Raw genomic sequence first — 18,695 nt, 5'->3', positions numbered from 1 at the left:
AAATCCAAGCAAGCAAGAAAGTAGAAGTAAGACAGTATGGGAAGCACTCGATATATTCAAGGAGGACGATATCACAGTGCTTGGTGATCTACACATTCCCTTTCCAGGTTGCATCATGTGCCACAGGAATGAGCTCAACGTGGGATTGCTCAAGAGCCAGTCCAGATTTCAATCGGAACAATTCAGATATCAAATTCCAAACGGGAAGTAATATATCCGTCCCTTTTGATTACCAGGAACACCCCCTGTCAGTGTATCAATGCTAAAGAGGGGTTGTTGTACTTGATGTCAGAAAAATTCAAGGCCCTGAATCCCTGATTGCCATGTACACTGACAGAGGGTGTTCCTGTTAATCAAAAGAGGCGGATATATCACTTCCTATTCCAAACCCTAGGCAATTTTCTAGACAATGGGAAATAAAAGAATCTTCAAAGTTATAAAATAAAAGTGGCAAGCAGCAAGAAGCCATTAAACATTCAATGAGGAAAAGGAAAACAGAATCAATGTGCTACACGATCTCCAATAGAAGTCAATCTTAATTAAACTGGAGAGAAACAAAAGGGGCCTTACCTGATCCCTTTCTGTCCTGCGGCGATTTTTTCTGCCGAGGAAGAATGTAGCTGGGCCTACTAAAAACAGTGAATATCTTCACGACAGATTCGAACGAGCGTAGATATCTAGACAAATCTTTCTCTTCTGGAAGTAAAAAAGCAACAGCGCGGCTAATTTTGAACTGCAGTAGAGAAAAGAGAAAATGCATTAGAGGGATGATACAAGTGGAAGGAAGAGGAGGGCATGTTTTCTTGTAGGGAAAACTACTGGAACCCCTAAAAACATATCTACAAAAATAACCGCTAAATTTTCTCAATTAACAATTGTATGTTCATGTGCCTTAAATAACTTTTAAGTTTTTCTCTTACCAATTTTACGCTTTATTGTATTACATAACATCGAAATCACTAAAATTGTTCACTTCATCAATAAATGCAACATTAAATCGTTTGGAAATCTCTCTCTCTCTCTCTCTCTCTCTCTCTCTCTCTCTCTCTCTCATGTAGCAAAAAAATGGTGCACATCTATTCACCAATTGGAAATGCATCTTTGGCCACATATATTGCTGTAAGAAAGCACACACACACACACACACACACACACACCATGAGAAGCCTGATTCAGTCCCATCCACATGACATTAGTGTGATTCGGAACCTATGGTTGGGGGGAGGCAGGCCTATCGTGGAGATGACAAGACCAAAATATCATGCATATCTGATGTTCCCAATTGTGCCATCAATGGCATGCAAATGGACAGTAAAGGAAAAAAAAAATGTAACAGTCCACAATCAAGTTAGATTATAAAATGGTTAGAGTTAGATTATCAAATGGTTAGAGATGTCTGAACAGTCATTTTCAACTTATTTTAGCTACAACTTGGCAGCCCTCGTACTAAGGATCAAGACGATGCTGACATCATGTGGTGACCCCCATATGAAGGATCCAGATGATGCTGACTCTACTATGAGGGTCCACCCATGAATTAGGATATCTTATTACCACCTTCACTTTAAAAAAAAATTATAGTCTCCGAGTTACACAGAATTCCCAGAATAGTTATGCGTCAAAAATAAAAGCAACAATGAGTTACAGGCAGAGTAACGAGACAGAATACGGCACATGAAAATGGTAATAAGGGTGTGAAGAACAAATAGAGAAAGATTATACTCACATCATCCAAACCGTCCAAGGTTCCTCCATAAAGAGCACGCGGATTCCTTCTCAATGCACTGATCACGTTGGACTCCCTAACACTTGGATCGTCTAACACTTTTCTTACTTCTTTCCAGGCCTTCACAATAGAAGGCCTATTTTCATATTCATAATTGCCACTGCATAAGAGTGGTTTGTAGCCCCAAGCACGACGCCTTGCTTTCCATGCCAACAATGTCTGCATTCGATTGCAATTTTCATTAAAAAGGTTAAAAAAGGTGTTCTTTTTAACAGTATTCCATTTCAGAAAAAATAAAAAAAGAGTAAAAAAAGGACAAGAAGCCATGCAGGAGGACTATATTGTAACTGACAAGTTTCCGGATAAAACTTGCAGGAGTGAATGCTCTCTCACAACTCACATGATCAATAGGAAATGTATGCTAAGAAACAAAACTAAACATATCATAGCCTGTGAAATCTTAAGTAAATTATATATATATATATATATATATATATATATATATATATATATATATATATATAGAGAGAGAGAGAGAGAGAGGTGTTCCTACACGATCGAGTAGATAAGTTATCTACTCCGTCGGCTTAAAATACGGTGGGGCCCACTTCTTTATATGCCAGTGACTTGGTCAAATCTACATGATTGCCACATAAGATTCCCAGTACATCAAACACCACATAAACCTAAAACGAAAAACAGCCCAGAAATTTCATATCTATTTTTTATCCCCCCCCCCCCCGCGGACGTCTGGCTAATGTTAAACGTTCGGATTAACGTATATGTCACTTTCCCACCATTTGACGTGTCTCTCTCTCTCTCTCTCTCTCTCTCTCTCTCTCTCTCTCTCTCTCCCTCTCCACACACACGACAGGAATAGTTGGTGGGCCCAACAGAAACCACAGTTGGTGGAATGGTGGGTCCATCTTTGAACAAAGTAGGCCCCGCCCATACCACACCATAGAATAATCCAAACCGTCCATTTGATGGGCCATAAACGTAAATAGGTTGCATCCCAAAATATCATTTCAATAGGCTGATCCTAGCCCTCCGATCTAACTAGAAACTACATCTTATGCAACCTCTATAGATTGTAGGGTTGTGATCATCCAATGGAAATGATTTTTTGGGGCACAACCTATTTACATTATGGCCCATCAAATGAATGGTTTGGATCATTCTGTGGAGTTGGTCGTAATGTAACATTAAGGCCCGTCCACAACATAGGACGATCCAAGCCGTCCATGGTTTGGATAATCCTATGGAGTTGGTCGTACAGTAACATTAAGGCCAATCGTAGGCCCCACCGATATTTTTTCAAATTGAAGCGTATCGTCCACAACATAGGATGATCCAAGCCGTCCATGGTTTGGATCATCCTATGGTGTGGTTTGTACAGTAACATTAAGGCCCAATTTAGGCCCCACCCATATTTTTGAAAATGAAGTGTACTGTCCAGACAATAGGATGATCCGAGCCGTCCATTTGATGGGCCATAATGTAAATGGGTTGTGCCCCCAGAAGGGTTGGCCCATAAAATGAATGGTTTGGATCATCTTGTGGTCGTATAGTAACATTAAGGCCCGTCCACAACATAGAATGATCCAAGCCGTCCATGGTTTGGATAATCCTATGGAGTTGGTCGTACAATAACATTAAGGCCCAATCGTAGGCCCCACCGATATTTTTCAAATTGAAGCGTACCGTCCACAACATAGGATGATCCAACCCGTCCATGGTTTGGATCATCCTATGGTGTGGTTCGTACCAATTTAGGCCCCACCCATATTTTTGAAAATGAAGTGTACCGTCTAGACCATAGGATGATCCGAGCTGTCCATTTGATGAGCCACAATGTAAATAGGTTGTGCCCCAAAAATCATTTCCGTAGGATGATCACAACCCTACAATCTATAGAGATTGCATAAGATGTAGTTTCAATTTAGATCGGAGGGCTAGGATTAGCCTATGAAAATAATAATTTGGGACGCAACCTATTTACGTTTATGGCTCATCAAATGGACGGTTTGGATTATCCTATGGTGTGGTATGGGCGGGGCCTACGCTGTTCAAAGATGGGCCCACCATTCCACCAACGGTTTCTGTTGGGCCCACCAACTGTTCCTGTTGTGTGTGTGTGGAGAGAGAGAGAGACCGGTCAAACGGTGGGAAACGTTAGCCAGCCGTCGGGAGGCGGAGGACATATCAGCGCCCTTTTTAAAGATAAACATCAGAAATCTGAAGCAAAAAGACAACCCAAGAATGACAAACTTTTGTGAAGATAAACAAACCAAATATCTTGGATTTCTGTTAAACATAAGTATGAGAGATGGGGACATTAGCAATTGATCTCCAATGTAGCCCGCTCATTATGGAATAGTGTTGCCCATCTTTAAATGATCCTGGCCGCCTATTTGATAGGCCTACCTTTGTTCCACAATGTTTTGTCTTTTCATCAATTGGAGGCCTACCAAAGTACGGGTTTGATCAATAAAAGGTGGGGTGGGCCCCACAATGCTACCAGAGACTTTTGGGCTTCATGTGGACGGAGTCAGGTCCATGGATCTGACCGGTGAACACAAGTTTAGCCCAATGGCGGTTGCCCCAATCTTGTCTTTAGCCTTAAGTCTCATGGATGGGAAATCTAGCATGGGACTGGGACCGTGTGGCCCACCTCGTGATGGTAAGCCAGATTAGCGGTCCAGATTACTGTGTGGAAACCAATGTTGATTGTTTGGATGTAGTCCGCATACTCAAAACAAAAAACATGTAGAAATAGAAAAAATGTAAATAAGGAGAGGGGTGCCATTATTAAAATAAGGGAGTTTGCATATCATTTCCCAAAAATTAATTGACAGAGAAAGCACCATTAAATTTATTTTAGAAAATCCAAAAATAAATAAGCATAAACCAAAGCCACACAATAAGATAATATGTTTCAACCTGTAGTTTACAAGCATAACTGTCATACAACAATGGATGTAAATATGTGTGTATATATATGTATGTAAATCTTGCAGGCGAGTTATATACAAATCAACTGCAGTTTTAACTGTCATTGGTTTCCTTTGACCCCTCGCCAGATTTCCAGACAATATCTTTCAAGCCAGTTGAGAGATTCTTGTAGAACTGTAAATATTTAATCCCCAGAAATCACAAATTCATCCTAAATCAATGAATTTATAATGGAAACCATAAGATTGTTTTTTCTTTATCTCTAAGGTGAGGCATGTGAAGATAATACCTTGTGAAATTCCAGGGTGTCGCCTTTTGATTTGCGAAGCTCGACCATGTACAGTGAAGGTGCCACCTCAAAGATCTAAGGGACGAATATGTTATGACTATGAGGAAGAAACAAGCAAAAAAATAAGGGCGGCCCAGTGCACGAGGCTCCCACCATTGCGGGGTCTGGGGAGGGATTAAAATAAAAAGCCACAAGCAAAAAAAATAAAATAAATTAAAATAAAAAGCAAAAACTCCCACGTCTAAAGGGAAACCATCTTAGATTTCGGAAAACAAGTAATACCCATTACAAACTGTTTGGTACCAATCCCTGTGGGAATTGAACACGAGACCTTTGACAAGGTTCATGAACCCTTACCACAAACACAACGATGAGGGATTGGTCTATTATACCTATCTAGCAGCGAACAAACTACCAAATCTCCTACTAATCAGCTACCTTATCTCTGACAAGTCCCTACGACAACTACAAATTCCAACCGAATATGTAACAGAAGATGAGGGCAAAGAAGCATTTATATTAAATTGATTGGATTAGCTGATGGGTATAACTTATTTAGACTTGACCTAAGTACCAAATCTATGATTAAATTTGATATCAATTTCAGTCAAAGGACAGTGGAAAATGAATAAAGATGGGAATACCTCTGCTGCAACGGATAAATGGCCCTTCCTTCCTGTTTTCGACCCTTGGAGCTTCATCTGAGATCAATAAAATGCAAAAGTTTCATCAATTCAAAGAGGTTATAAAGTCGCAGTCTAAGAGTGTGACCCAAAGGAAGATTTGGGAGCATGTGGGCAATTCATAAAATTGCAATACCAGCAAATCTATCTTTCTATCGATCTATTAACTTTGAATACTGTTGGATTTTAACGGAGCCTTCTCTGTAATTTTGTTATATTATTATACAAATTTTCTATTCACTGGTACAAAATTAAAAGAAAAGAAAATTACAGTACAAATCGTACAACTGTATATCAAGGACACTTGGACTTTGCTTGGAACAGAAATGTTTTGGAGAATTTTGTAAAGGAAAAACTTTTCCAGACTATCCCCTGCTTTTTTCTATTGTTTGATGCTTCGATTACACATGAAAAATACCTTAAACCAGCGGGATTCAAGTTTTATTTAGAGGGACCTTCAATTAATGATGATATCTCTCTACACAAATCATAACCAAATCAATTCCCGCGAAAGAGTGGAAAGCAAAAAAAAATTCTGCCAGAAATCTTTTCCTGCAACCTCAACTGAGCTTTTCCTTTCCAGACTTTCCTGTTTTTTCTATTGTGTGATTATACAAAAAAGAAACTTAAACCAGCGGGATTCTAGTTTTATTTAGAGGGACCTTCAACTTATGATGGTATCTCCATAAATCATAACCATATCATTTCCCTCTAAAGAATGGAAAGAAAAAAAAATCCTACAAAAAAAATTTCTGCAAGAAAATCTTTTCCTGCAATCCAAACAGGGCTTTAGTTTATTTTCAAAATTGTCTCGTTGGACTCTGGTAAAAGAAAAGAAAAACCAGTTCTGTGTATCCTTTTCTTTTTCTTTAGTCATTTGTAAAATATTAATAGTTTTCGTTGAAATGGATACACATTTCTACATTTATACCGAGTATAACGAGCGGAGCAGGTACACCCGCTTGTTTTGATACATATAACCCTTTTGTTTCAATAATTTGTCATTAGTTGTTATGAATTCTCAACATCTTGAAAATAAAACCAACGAGAAATGCTTAAAGTAATAAAAAAATGAAGATATCCCAATGTAGTATCCAACAGTTACCTTAGTTTAATAATGAGAGAGCTTGTAGAAGACATACCAGTGTCAAGGAATTTTCAAGCAGCCCTCTATTATGCGACATATCCAACAATATATTAATTACTAAAAGTACTTGTATCCATAGTTTTAAATTTCCACCGAAACAGATACGAAATGACAGAAATATTTCCGTTTCCATCCCCACCGAAATGCATAAACCAAAATCGTAAGTGTAATAGTGGTATACTATATTAGTATGTATTGCATCATTATATTTATATGAATTGCATGCAAAATGTGGTGCATGTATTATGTATAAATATTTATATGAATCGCACGTGAAATTTGGTAAATTCTAAATTATTAGACATGTGTGACGGTGCAAGTCACTAGGTGCTCGATGTTTTTAAAGTTTAAACTACCAAGGACGGTTGTCTTGCTTATGTGATGGTTTCTAAGAGTGTATTTGCGCTTATTCTAGCATTTCCCGAAGTTCCATCTTTAACTTATATCACTTGCATATGTTTCTATATGTTCCCTTGATTTTACATGATTCCCACCGAAATTCCCAACCGAAACAGAAACGGAAATGTGACGACCAAAATCAAAATTTAAAACCTTGACTATATCATTTTTATAGCACCCTTACTTTACACATAGCGATGTTAGCGTGAATGTCTGGGACAACCATGATGGAAATGTGTCTTGAGATCATTTTTCTTTAATAATATAGCTTTGGAAACAATCATATCAGTGTACAAACATGTCAACATATTGCACTAGGGTCACTATGTCAAACACCTGCCTCTGTGCAGGATACCAACATATGTTTATATCTTCACTCACATAAAAGTACAATAAGCACAAGAAAGATGTTATGTTGCACCTTGTAATTGTTTTTCTTCACATCAAAACCCAGAGGCATGGCCGTTTCCTCAATCTTGGAAATGATCTCATTAGCAGGGCATTTTGATGCAAATCTTGTTTCCCGTTTGAAAAGACCCTGGTCGAGCACGGGATTTTCATCATGTAAAGAACAATTGATATAATATAATTCAGCGATCAGTTCAAGAGCCAAGGAGGAAGTACATAAGAACAATTGACAATAGACACAACAAAATTTATTGATCAGTTCAAGAGGCAAAGGACAAAGTATATGCATTTTACAATTACAAATAGCCATGAAACTATTTATTTTACACAAAACAGCACACTTCTGATTTCAAACAGCGACCTGGAGTTTTATAAAAAAATTAGCAAACTGTATTAGTTGGGTACACATTTCCAATTCAATAAGACCCTGATTATTGCAAGAAATATTTCCCATGTTAACCATACCTGATCTGAACCTAGGCTTTATACCAATTTGGTGCAAACCAAGGGTTCACAAGTGACTTTCTAGGAATTAAGAACATAAAATGAGTTTAACTCAATAAAATCAGCAACATGCATACCCAAATCAGCATAAACATAACATAATAATCAAAACTTAAAAAAATGGCAGCCCAGTGCACAAGGCTCCCGCCATTGCAGGCTCTGGGGAGGGCTAGATGTACGCAGCCTAACCTCTGCTTTGCAGATAGGCTGTTTCCATGAATCGAACCCGTGACCACCAGGTCACAATGAAGCAACCTTATTGTTGCGCCAAGGCTCGCCCTCAATAATCAAAACTCAATGAGTAGAAAAATAAGGGAGGGAAGGGAGAGGGGAGGATAATGATTTATAAACCCAACCAGGGAGGGTGAAAATGAGGGTAAAAAGAATGGTTTATAAACCCGACCGAGAAGGGTGAAAAGGGAAAAATATGGGAAACTGAATATAGGATGTAAGAAAGTAGAAAAAAGGGGGAGTATAAGAGGGAAGGTGAAATCTAGAGAAGAGAAAGGGGAGAATACATTGCAGTCGGGAGCTCCTTGAGCTTTCTTCAAAACGTCAAAATTCCCCTGACACTTCCTCCTTTAGGTTTTTTATATTGGGTGGGGGGTTGCTAGTGTTCACACTTTCTAAATATAATAAATACACACTTTCTAAGCATGAAGGTCTTGTCACCATCTTTACACCGCATGTCCAAGACTCGAGGTCCAACAGACAGACACATCTAAGCTACATTGAACATAAGAATTAAGAAGTTTCATCACATACCATCTGCTTTTCAAATAAAGTGCTGAGATTGAGACCCTGGGATGTGGAAATAAGCTCGAAGGCATTCATCAGCACTGGTCTTTCTTCTCTCCTCTCCACAACAAGATTTACAGCTTCCTGTACACAGTATCTGACATTAAAGGTTTAACCTAATGGCTTTTAGCGCCTAATTCACCACATAGTATTCAACAATTATTTACCCCCGACTCGTCGAAAATGGCATGAACGTCATCAAGACTAGTAGTGTCTGGAGTTTCAAAATCAGGAGGCTTATATCCTTTCTTAAACCATTCATTTTCAATGACCTCGGGAATTGTAATACGCTGCACAAGACCCAAACCAAAACATATCAGCATATCATAAAATTCACATAACCAGACCTTGACCAAAAAGTTGTCTTGTGATAGATAAATTAAGATCGATGAAAATTGGAAGGGGACTCACACTACAACAGTTCACTCTAGCAAGCTGAATGCACATCATTACAAGTAAAACATAATATACGGAAAACCAAAAAAAAGCAATACAGTTAAAGGATTAGGCTCCAGGATCCTTGTTATTAGTTTCTTTGCACTGGAAGAGAACCATGAAGGACAAGTAAAGTCTGCCTTAAAGATCTGCAACCACCACCATCAAATAAGTCAACTGTTCAGATTCTATCATTTGTGAGTATTTTTTTTTTTCTTGAATGGTAAGTAAGCATGAACACCACGATTCAAAAGGGAAAAAAAGTAATCATGAACACATATACCCTATGGACCCAAAATTCACCTTCTTATATAATGCCATGAGGTTGGATTCCTCAAAAGGCAAGTAACCGGCCATAAGAACAAAAAGGATAACCCCACATGACCAGAGATCTGCCTTAGCACCATCATAACCTTTGTTGTTAATCACCTGAAGAAAGAGAACCAAAAGAGTAAGGAGAAGTGGAGAACAACAGCATGTTCTACAAGGAAAGAATACAAAATTCATATTCATGTGATCAAATTGAAAAAAGCGTTAAAAATATACCTCTGGGGCAACATAATTTGGGGTCCCGCATGTTGTGTAAAGCAATCCATCTTCCTGCAACGAAAGGTCAAAGAATTTCAACATTTTCTTTGGGTAACATTTAGATACTGATTTATGCAGTTATTCTTAGACTAATTACTGTAAACTCCTGAACACAAAGAAGGTCTAATTATATCAGAACCCAGCAGGACAGGGCATTCTCAGCTAGTGGTCCAAGGGGGCAATTGCCTTATGAGCACAGATGGATTTAAAGGGCACATTTAGGGTCATCCAAAAATCCTGCATCTTCAAAAAGGCAAACATATGGCTCTAGCTAATTGGTGGGTGCAACTTCCTCATCTGAGTATTTTGGATTCCTTCCTATCTTATGATTGAGATTTATGTAAAGAAACAAAAAAGATCTGGGATTTCACCCAGACTGTGGAGTAAGAACACATGATCATCAATTTAGTTGTCCAAGTGTCGTGCCCCACTTTGGATGGATAATAGCACAGAAGAATAACACCAGTCCGACAAATCCAAAGTGGGTTGTCAAATCTCCTGCATATTCGAAAAGGCAAACATAGGATTCTGGCTAATTGGTGAGTCCAACTTCCTCATCGTAATTGCCATTAAAAAATAAATAAAAATAAAACTTCCACATTTTAATATTTTGATTCCTTTCGATGGGCCATAGCACAACAGAATAATACTAGTATGACAAATCCAAAGTGGATCATCAAATCTCCCTTCATATTCGAAAAGGCAACCATATGACTCTAGCTAATCGGTGAGTCCAACTTCCTCATCTTAATATTTTGATTCCGTCTGATCTTATGGTTGAGATTTATGAAAAGAAGATACAAAGATCTTTGATTTCAACCATGAGTTATTGGCCCGAGGTTCATCCCTACCACATATGTGGAGTTGAAGTGTGGAACACATGATCATCAATTCGGCTGTCCAAGTGCTGGGGCCCACCTTGGATGGGTCATAGCACAAACAAATAATATCACTCTGATAAATCATAACCACCAATCAGTGGATTCTTCCCTTTGAATTTTAACTGTTTCCGACGTTGTTTTAACCATACATTTGCAAGTCGCCTTTTGAATTTTAATTTTCCAACAGCATGCTCATGTACAGACATTTAGGGTAGTCAATTAGGTGCAATTTTTTTGGGTTAAGGCCCACGCACAGCGCAGTCCCATTCTTGGACAGTCCAGGTGGATGATCATGTCTTCCATGCATATTGTGTATCTGGAGTACCTTGAGGTGAGGTTGAGGGATCAAATAAAGGAAACAATGGAGTAAAGCATAATGCTATCACTATCAGAACAGAGATTTATTACTGCTCTGAGAAAAAGAGAGAATCCTAAGAATTGGTGATCCTTGTATGATCATTGAACATATATTCCATGTAAGAGAAGTCATCACACTCACTCGAACTTGCTGAGGTAGAGCACTTAATCCAAAATCTGAGACTTTAAGAACACCACTGGAATCCAGCAGCAGATTCTCTGGCTGTAACATGCAAACCACATAAGGAGCTATATATGTTGCGAGTCATCTAAGTCTGTAATGCTAGTTTTCAGCAGAAGAAAATAAGGATGATAGTATAAACTAGCAATTCATTTTCACCTTCAGGTCCCTATGGAAAACACCTCTACTGTGGCAGTAATCCACGGCATTGACGAGCTGCTGAAAATACCTCTTAGCTTCATCTTCCTTCAACCTTCCACGACTCGACTAGCACAATGAGAAATAACGTGAAGGTATGGAAACATTGAAAGGGAATTCCTGACTAAACAACAGAAATTTTCAATAATTCCAGAAGCTCAATGGAAAGTGAATCAAACCAGCATCTTACAATTTTGTCAAAGAGTTCACCTCCAGTCACAAATTCCAAAACAATGTATATCTTTGTCTTGCTAGCCATTACCTACATCCAAAGAAATCACTTTAAGCCAATAACAATAAATAGGGTCCTCAATGACGACCTATAGCAGAGGATTTTGATCAGAATGACTAGCCAATGCCTTTCAACTCAAAACTGTTTTGCCCAAAATACAGAAAAGAGAGCATAGTGGATATGTCTACTAAGAGAGCAATGAAGTCATACTTTTTAGATTATACACAACATGACCATCGGAATCAATTATGAAAAAATTGTTGAATTCCACTGGAAACTGAATTCATGAATTTTCCAACTTGTAGCACAGTAATCATCCAGATATTAGTCACAGATACTAATAAGGTATATGATACTATTAGTCCAGGAGTTGAAGATGCCCATGAAGATCAATAATAAAGTGAGTCGTGCCATCTTGTTATATACAGATAAGATTGTTCAGAAAAAAACAAGAGACAAACAAAAAATCATGTGCTCTAAAGCTACTGATTTACCTCGTGCATCTGTATGACATTTGGGTGTTTGATCAATTTCATGGTTGAGATTTCCCGCTTAATCTGCAAGGGGCAAATATGGGAACATCGTTTCAGCATGAGGATCCACAAGAATACAGAATGTGCAGTATCAAAACGAATAGAATTACAGAAAAAAGTGATGATAAGAATAGTGGACAAGAAGGATGCACATAGGAATGGATGATTATAGTGAATTCATAAACACAAATATAACGAAAAAACCTGCCACAATTATGATTTTCACATTCCATAAAAAAATAATGCACTGTTAATAAACTAGAAGAAAAAAACATATGGTTTAATGGTAAGATATGTCATTCCAAGAAAGAAGACCGAGGGGTCTATACAGGCAATATTGAGAAAAAGCAAAGAAAAATACAGATACAAGCCCAAATGGTAAAGAAGAGAGAACAGTCAAGGAAGGAGGAAATCAAACAGGTCCACCTCTGCCCTAGAAACACCCTCTCTAGCTAATCTATCGGCCATTTCATTGGCCAACCGCCAAACATGCAAGGAAAGATACTAAAGGTCCGCCCAACCTATCGAGAATCTCATCAAAAAAGGCTGTGAATCTCCAAGGGCACATATTGAGAATCCTTGTGCCATCTGATCACATTGAGTCCCCTTCAATCACCACTTTAATGAAATTTACATTATCAAGGAACTTGATTCCTTGTTGCACAGCTCACACTTCGGCTTCATTAGCTTCAGTGAGAAAGCCCAATTTCAAATGCCCACCTCATCCCGAAGCCCCCCCCCCCCACACACACACACACAAAATGCCAGAGAGACAAGGGTTTCCCAAGCTAGATCTATCCAACCATACCAGAAGTCATGAGCCAACACAAACTGAAAGGAGGGTAAAGTCCTCACCCAAGAAATAGTGATGGCGATGATCTTGTTGAAAAGTAACAGCTCTCTCTTAGAATAACCTTTAAACACCCACGCATTCCGCTCTTTCCATAAGACCCAAATAGTTGCTAAAAGAGAGACATTCCAAAGGATCTTCCCTTTTTTCCTCCAAAGGACCATTGATCAACAATTCAACAGATCAATAAGCCTGGTGGGGAAGCCCCAAAAAAACTTAAATCTAGATAGGATACGACTCCATAATCCTCTAGCCACCTTGCAATGCAAAAAGATAAGGTCCACTGATTCCCCAACCTTAATACAAAGAGCACAACGATCCACAATCAACATCGCTAGATCTCCCACGAAGTCAACTGTTTCAATTCTTTCTAGAACCACGGCCCAACCGAAGGCACAAACCCTAGGTGGAGCTTGGATGCCCAGATTTGGCCACTCTAGAAGGAGCAGGGCAAGGTACAAGGTTGATGTAGAACGAATTGATAGAGAATTCCCCAGCCGAGTTCCAGATCCAAACCCTTTTGTATGACTCAGATAACTTGATGTAGCACCCTTCCAAGTTCTCCAAGAATTGGCTGACCACACCAAGTTCCCTATCAAAGAAGTAACGCCTCCTTTGAAGAGGCCAGACCGAATAATTCGGGAAATAAATCCTTCAAAGGAAGGGGAGAACACTTATCAGACCAGAATCTTATCCGGTCTCCAGAATAGACTCAGAATCGAATTCCTTCAAGAAACATATACTTGAATTTCATGATGTCATGCCATAATGTCACCGCTGACTTTCTGAAAGAGTCCAATGATTCCCAATGTCCAGAAGCCGACCCATACTTACTGACAATCACTCTGGCCCATAAATGAGATTCCTCTTCCAAAATCTCCAAAGCCATTTGCCAAGAAGAGCTTGATTACCTTCTTTTACCTTCCTTATGCTAAGACCTCCAGCCTTGATGGGTTTACACACTTCCTTCCAACTAACAAAAGCAAATAAAAACTGTTGTATCTTACTGTATCGAAAAGGCATTGCAAATGAAATATCAAATATGAAATGACTACCTAAATTTGAGCATTCAGGAACCTAGCAAAACAACCATTGAAATATTGAATCCACTTAAGCAATTCACAGAACATGAGCGTTAATTGCTAAGGAAGTATATGTGGTGGCAGCCCAATCATTTCTAGAAATATTTTCACCACACGGAAAGAGATAATCAAATCCTAATTGCAGCAAGATACGAGCAACTCATAACAGTTTGGGAAGATAACCTAAAACCCATCAACGGATTTAAAATGACACATAGAACATATATGAGTTATCAATAGCCAATTAAGAGAGAAATACAAACTCCTTTTCAAGCACTAATAGGCATTACTTTGGCGGATATCATTCACAAAAGAAAAAAAATATATCAAAAAAGAACCCAAGGTAACAAACAATTTCAGGGTGGAAATGATATTTGTTGGGAACGACCATGAGAAAGATGTTATATTAAAATTTAAATATTTCTAAGAAATTTACCAAAAAGAATGCATGCTTACAGCACAATTCCATTCCAAGATTTCCATGTGAAAAATAAAAAATAAAAAATAAAAAAAATATAGCAAGATACAGCCAAGGAAAAACACTAATGCAAATTAGGTACAGGTACAAAGTAGAGATCAATGTCGCTACCAGATTCAAACAAAAATAATAACCAAAAATTCAAAACAAATTTCTCTTTTAGAAATCAAATGGGGAGAAACTCCAAGTATAGAAAACGATTAGTTAAGTAATAATCAGTCTCCCCTTTAGAAATCAGACGAAAACACAAATAAAGAATTTCAATATTTTTTTTTTGAAAGTGACATAAAGAATTTCAAATTATAATAAATTTTAAGAATAAAAGGCTTTATCAAACATTTTATCCTTGAGAACCATTAAAGAATAAAAAGCAGGGAATTTAAATAATCAAACAAAAGGGAGATGATATTTCCACCTTCATTTTTTGGTACTGTCCGGCCCTTCTTTTCATTTAGTTTCCATTGGCTTAAACAGTTCATTGAGAATTTCGACAGCCGAACTAAAATTCTAAAATAATGACGGGTTGAAAGATGGGGATAGATAGATATTGTAACTATAAATAGAAGTCAACTTCCCCATAACAAATAATAGAAACTCGATATATGAAATTCAAAATACCCAATTTTGAAAGCAAAACAACTGGTCAATCATGGCAGTTGAAGCATAACAATTCAGGAAGACCTGAAAAAAATACAGAACTAAAGAGAGACTAAACAATGAATAAAATTCATGTTAAAAAACAAAACAAAATAGATTATATAAAACACATTAAAAATAATTTGGTTAGCAAAAAATAAGCAAGAAGAAGAATGGTGCAGTTAGGTGTGTTTTCACCTCAATATGCTGAGGCACACCTTTATTGAGTAAGTGGGTCCCACTTGTGAAAGATCCAAACCCTCCACTATCATAACGCTCATTGAATCTCCTATGGCTAAAAAATCATGTTGATAGTACAACCCCCACCACCCATTCAAGGGCCTGCAAATAGGTTGATTCACCAGTTGTGTACACAGAGGGAACAGTTGAAATTCATTGATGGGAAGTACCTTTGATTAGGTACTAGGATTTAGGACTTCCCAATCACATGATATGTCCATCTGATATCCAAGCTGTGACTCACCAGGTGGTTGGCCCGGATTGACCAAAGTGGGGCCCAACTACTTGCAATACAGACCTGCACCTCACCAGATTGTTCCTCCAAAGATAAAACCAAGAAAGGAAACCCACATGACAATTAAAGTGTCATAATTATACACAAACGAACAAAGCGAAACAGAAAAAGTTGAAAAGAGAGATAAAAAGCTAACCATCAATCAGCTTTCCTTGAGAATTCAGATGTGGACTGTACACATGATATAGCAAACCTACTAAAAAAGAGGTTTCCTATTATCGCAAAATAATAACAGATTTCAACCCCCCACTGAACACGTGGCATATGGATGTGGTGATCAGGGTGGTCAGTGATCTGGGGGTCTATTGTCCAACCCTACGGGCAATGATCACTCTCACGCCGAACAAAATCTGGGCCGCTTGATCAAGGCCTGCAAATAACAGTGATTTCAGTCGATCAAGACTTCCAAATATCAATGATCCAAATTGGGGGGGGGAACACCTAAGGAAACTCCTCTGATCAAGGGCCTAGGATCATCTGTTTGGCATGGGATTGGTGAGATCCATACAATCCAGTCGTGGAGACCAATGACCGTGATGATGTGTTAGGTAGGGGGTTGAGCAACCATAAAATGCAAGGGATAGAGCTATATTAGCAAAATTCATTAAGACGAATTAAAAATAACAATTTACTAACAGAGATAAAACCAAGAAAACCCACTTGACAATCAAAAACATAAAATTTCACAGATCCCATAAAAGAGAAATGAAAGACCCACTAGTCACAAAGCTGATCATCAATTGACTTATCTACAGTAATCAACTAAAACTCACTCAATTAAATCAATAAGCAATCATCAGAGCAATAAACTTCACATAAACCCAAACATAATCATAAAATAATGTAATAAAGAAAAACCCACAATCAAAGCATGTAATTTAACAATTATATAAAACAAAATTCAGCAAAAACACCACACAGAGATTAAGTAATCATCAAAATTTGCAAAGTAAAAATGAAATTCAAAACCAATTACTTGGCCAATCATCTTATGCCTGAGAATCTTCTCCTTATCAAGGATCTTGATTGCGACATTCTCGCCCGTCTCAACGTTCCTCGCGAATTTCACCTTTGCAAAAGTTCCCTCCCCGAGAGTCCGCCCAATCTCATACCTCCCTACACGTGTGCGACCTATTCTACCCCCACTCATCTTCCTTCAAATATTCAAATAACACAAGAACACCAAAAACCCTCAAAACCCTAACCCTAATCACCTATATCACAATCTCTTCTTATTACAAGGCTGCCACACCTGAGACTTTACCACATTCATCGTTCCTTGTATTTCAGTAACCCAACCAAAGGATCAATCGAAAAACAAATAGGAGAAAACCCTAGAAATAAAGTGAAATTTGTAGGTTGTTTGAAACAAATAGAGGGAAAACTGGTACGAATTGTGTGTTTTCCATTCTAAGAATCTCTCTCTCTCTCTCTCTCTCTCTCTCTCTTTCTCTCTTTCTGATCTTCGTTTCCAAATTGCAGGCGGAATGATTGGAGAATTTATAGGCTGGTGTTCGAGAAAATACGTGGAAGGTTCCTTTTGCCCGAGACTTTATAGGTTGGGAGGGAGTACTCGGACTAATATATACGGTCGATGATCCTGACCACCCAATAAGTAGGTCCCACTACATGGACCATTGACGATTAATACATTCGACATTTTTTGTCAGTTGGTTGATGGTTCTAGCCTTCTAGGGAATGATTGATTCGCATCCCCTTTAGGATTATTCGCACCACTTCAACGTGATTTGGCGTCAAAAAGCGTTAAAGTTTATACACAATTACCCTTCTTTTTTTACGCTTTTTGACGTCAAATTACGTTGAAGGGGTGCGAATTATTTACCGGGGGTGCGAATTTATCATCTTCCTAGTTCTAAGCGAAGACTGTCCATGGGGCATCTTTGCGGGACCCATCACTTAACGGCTGTGATTACCTCAGACAGCACGAGCGGGACCGTTTAGAGACCTGCTCATGTTAGCGAAAGGTTATGAGTTTACCTGAATTGCGCCGGTAGTCTTCTCAAGTCTCAAGTCTCAAGTCTCAAGTCTCAACCCATGAGCAGCTGGTACAACCTGCGCAAGTTAGTAAAGCAAATGTTAGTATATACTAACGTGCGCACTTGACACTTTATCCAATATGACCGTATTTATAATTTCACAATTCGCAAAATATCAGTTGGTGGGGCCATACCAAGTGATGAATTTTTGTGATCGTGGGCCCATAAAGTTTGTGGGCCCCATTATCTGCCCTCACATTTGTGCTCCTCGACAAGAGTAGCCTTGAATTACCTAAATTCAACTCGACCCTGAGAGATTTATTTATTTTAGTCCATAAATATTGTTGTGTTATCAGTCATTTCGTTTAAATCTATATCGCCTTCCAATCCAAGGGTGGCTCCGACCGCATGGCTCCAATTAATAAAGGGGTGCAATCTGGGTCGAGTCTGGTTGAGCTATTGCTAAAATATGAATTGGAATCACCCCAATCCCGGCCCAATTTTATGGTAAAAGCTCAACCCTAATTCCCAAAAAATTGTTCCAAGTTGCACCCCTAAATAAAGCATCGACCCATGTTAGCATAGTACAAAGGGGAAAACCATTTAATCTTCCACTCATTGCCTTGGTTAGGAATGGTTCAGGTAATTAAGCATACGCAAATTGCTAATAAAATGGAATGGTTGAGGCCATATGTAAACTATCCTAAACTTGTTTAAAAGACGTGTTTGAGGAGGAAACTCAAATCTGCTTGAAAAATCACTAATACCCAAAATGCATTATTATATAGTTTATTCATTCAGGA

The 18,695-nt window shown here is 38.4% G+C and overlaps 1 protein-coding gene across 3 annotated transcripts; it reads right to left on the bottom strand.

Moving 5' to 3' along the window:
• Positions 1 to 4,624: 4,624 nt before the first annotated feature.
• LOC143884236 (CBL-interacting serine/threonine-protein kinase 23-like) lies at positions 4,625 to 17,925 on the bottom strand. 3 transcript variants are annotated; one of them, XM_077387687.1, is made up of 14 exons: positions 16,872 to 17,924; positions 12,276 to 12,338; positions 11,740 to 11,811; positions 11,511 to 11,618; positions 11,313 to 11,393; positions 9,891 to 9,944; positions 9,648 to 9,773; positions 9,404 to 9,493; positions 9,077 to 9,199; positions 8,877 to 8,993; positions 7,621 to 7,737; positions 5,615 to 5,671; positions 4,971 to 5,045; positions 4,625 to 4,855 (listed from the first exon to the last, which is right to left on the bottom strand). In XM_077387687.1, exons 1-14 carry the CDS (start codon positions 17,043 to 17,045, stop codon positions 4,775 to 4,777), a joined length of 1,338 nt encoding a protein of 445 aa, XP_077243802.1. In that variant the 5' UTR covers positions 17,046 to 17,924; the 3' UTR covers positions 4,625 to 4,774. The 3 variants fall into 3 exon arrangements, 2 of the variants coding, with proteins under 2 accessions (XP_077243802.1, XP_077243803.1); XM_077387688.1 differs by lacking the exon at positions 16,872 to 17,924 and adding an exon at positions 15,559 to 15,912; XR_013252801.1 differs by having other exon boundaries at positions 4,829 to 4,855; positions 4,971 to 5,067; positions 16,872 to 17,925.
• Between the last annotated feature and the right edge of the window lie 770 nt (positions 17,926 to 18,695).

The sequence above is a fragment of the Tasmannia lanceolata genome, unplaced genomic scaffold, assembly GCF_043159265.1.
Source record: "Tasmannia lanceolata isolate RefF3 unplaced genomic scaffold, GAP_Taslan_0.1 ptg000008l, whole genome shotgun sequence".
Taxonomy (NCBI): Eukaryota; Viridiplantae; Streptophyta; class Magnoliopsida; order Canellales; family Winteraceae; genus Tasmannia; species Tasmannia lanceolata.
The sequence above is the reverse complement of the archived record's forward strand: the minus strand, read 5'-3'. Positions and strand labels throughout refer to the sequence as shown.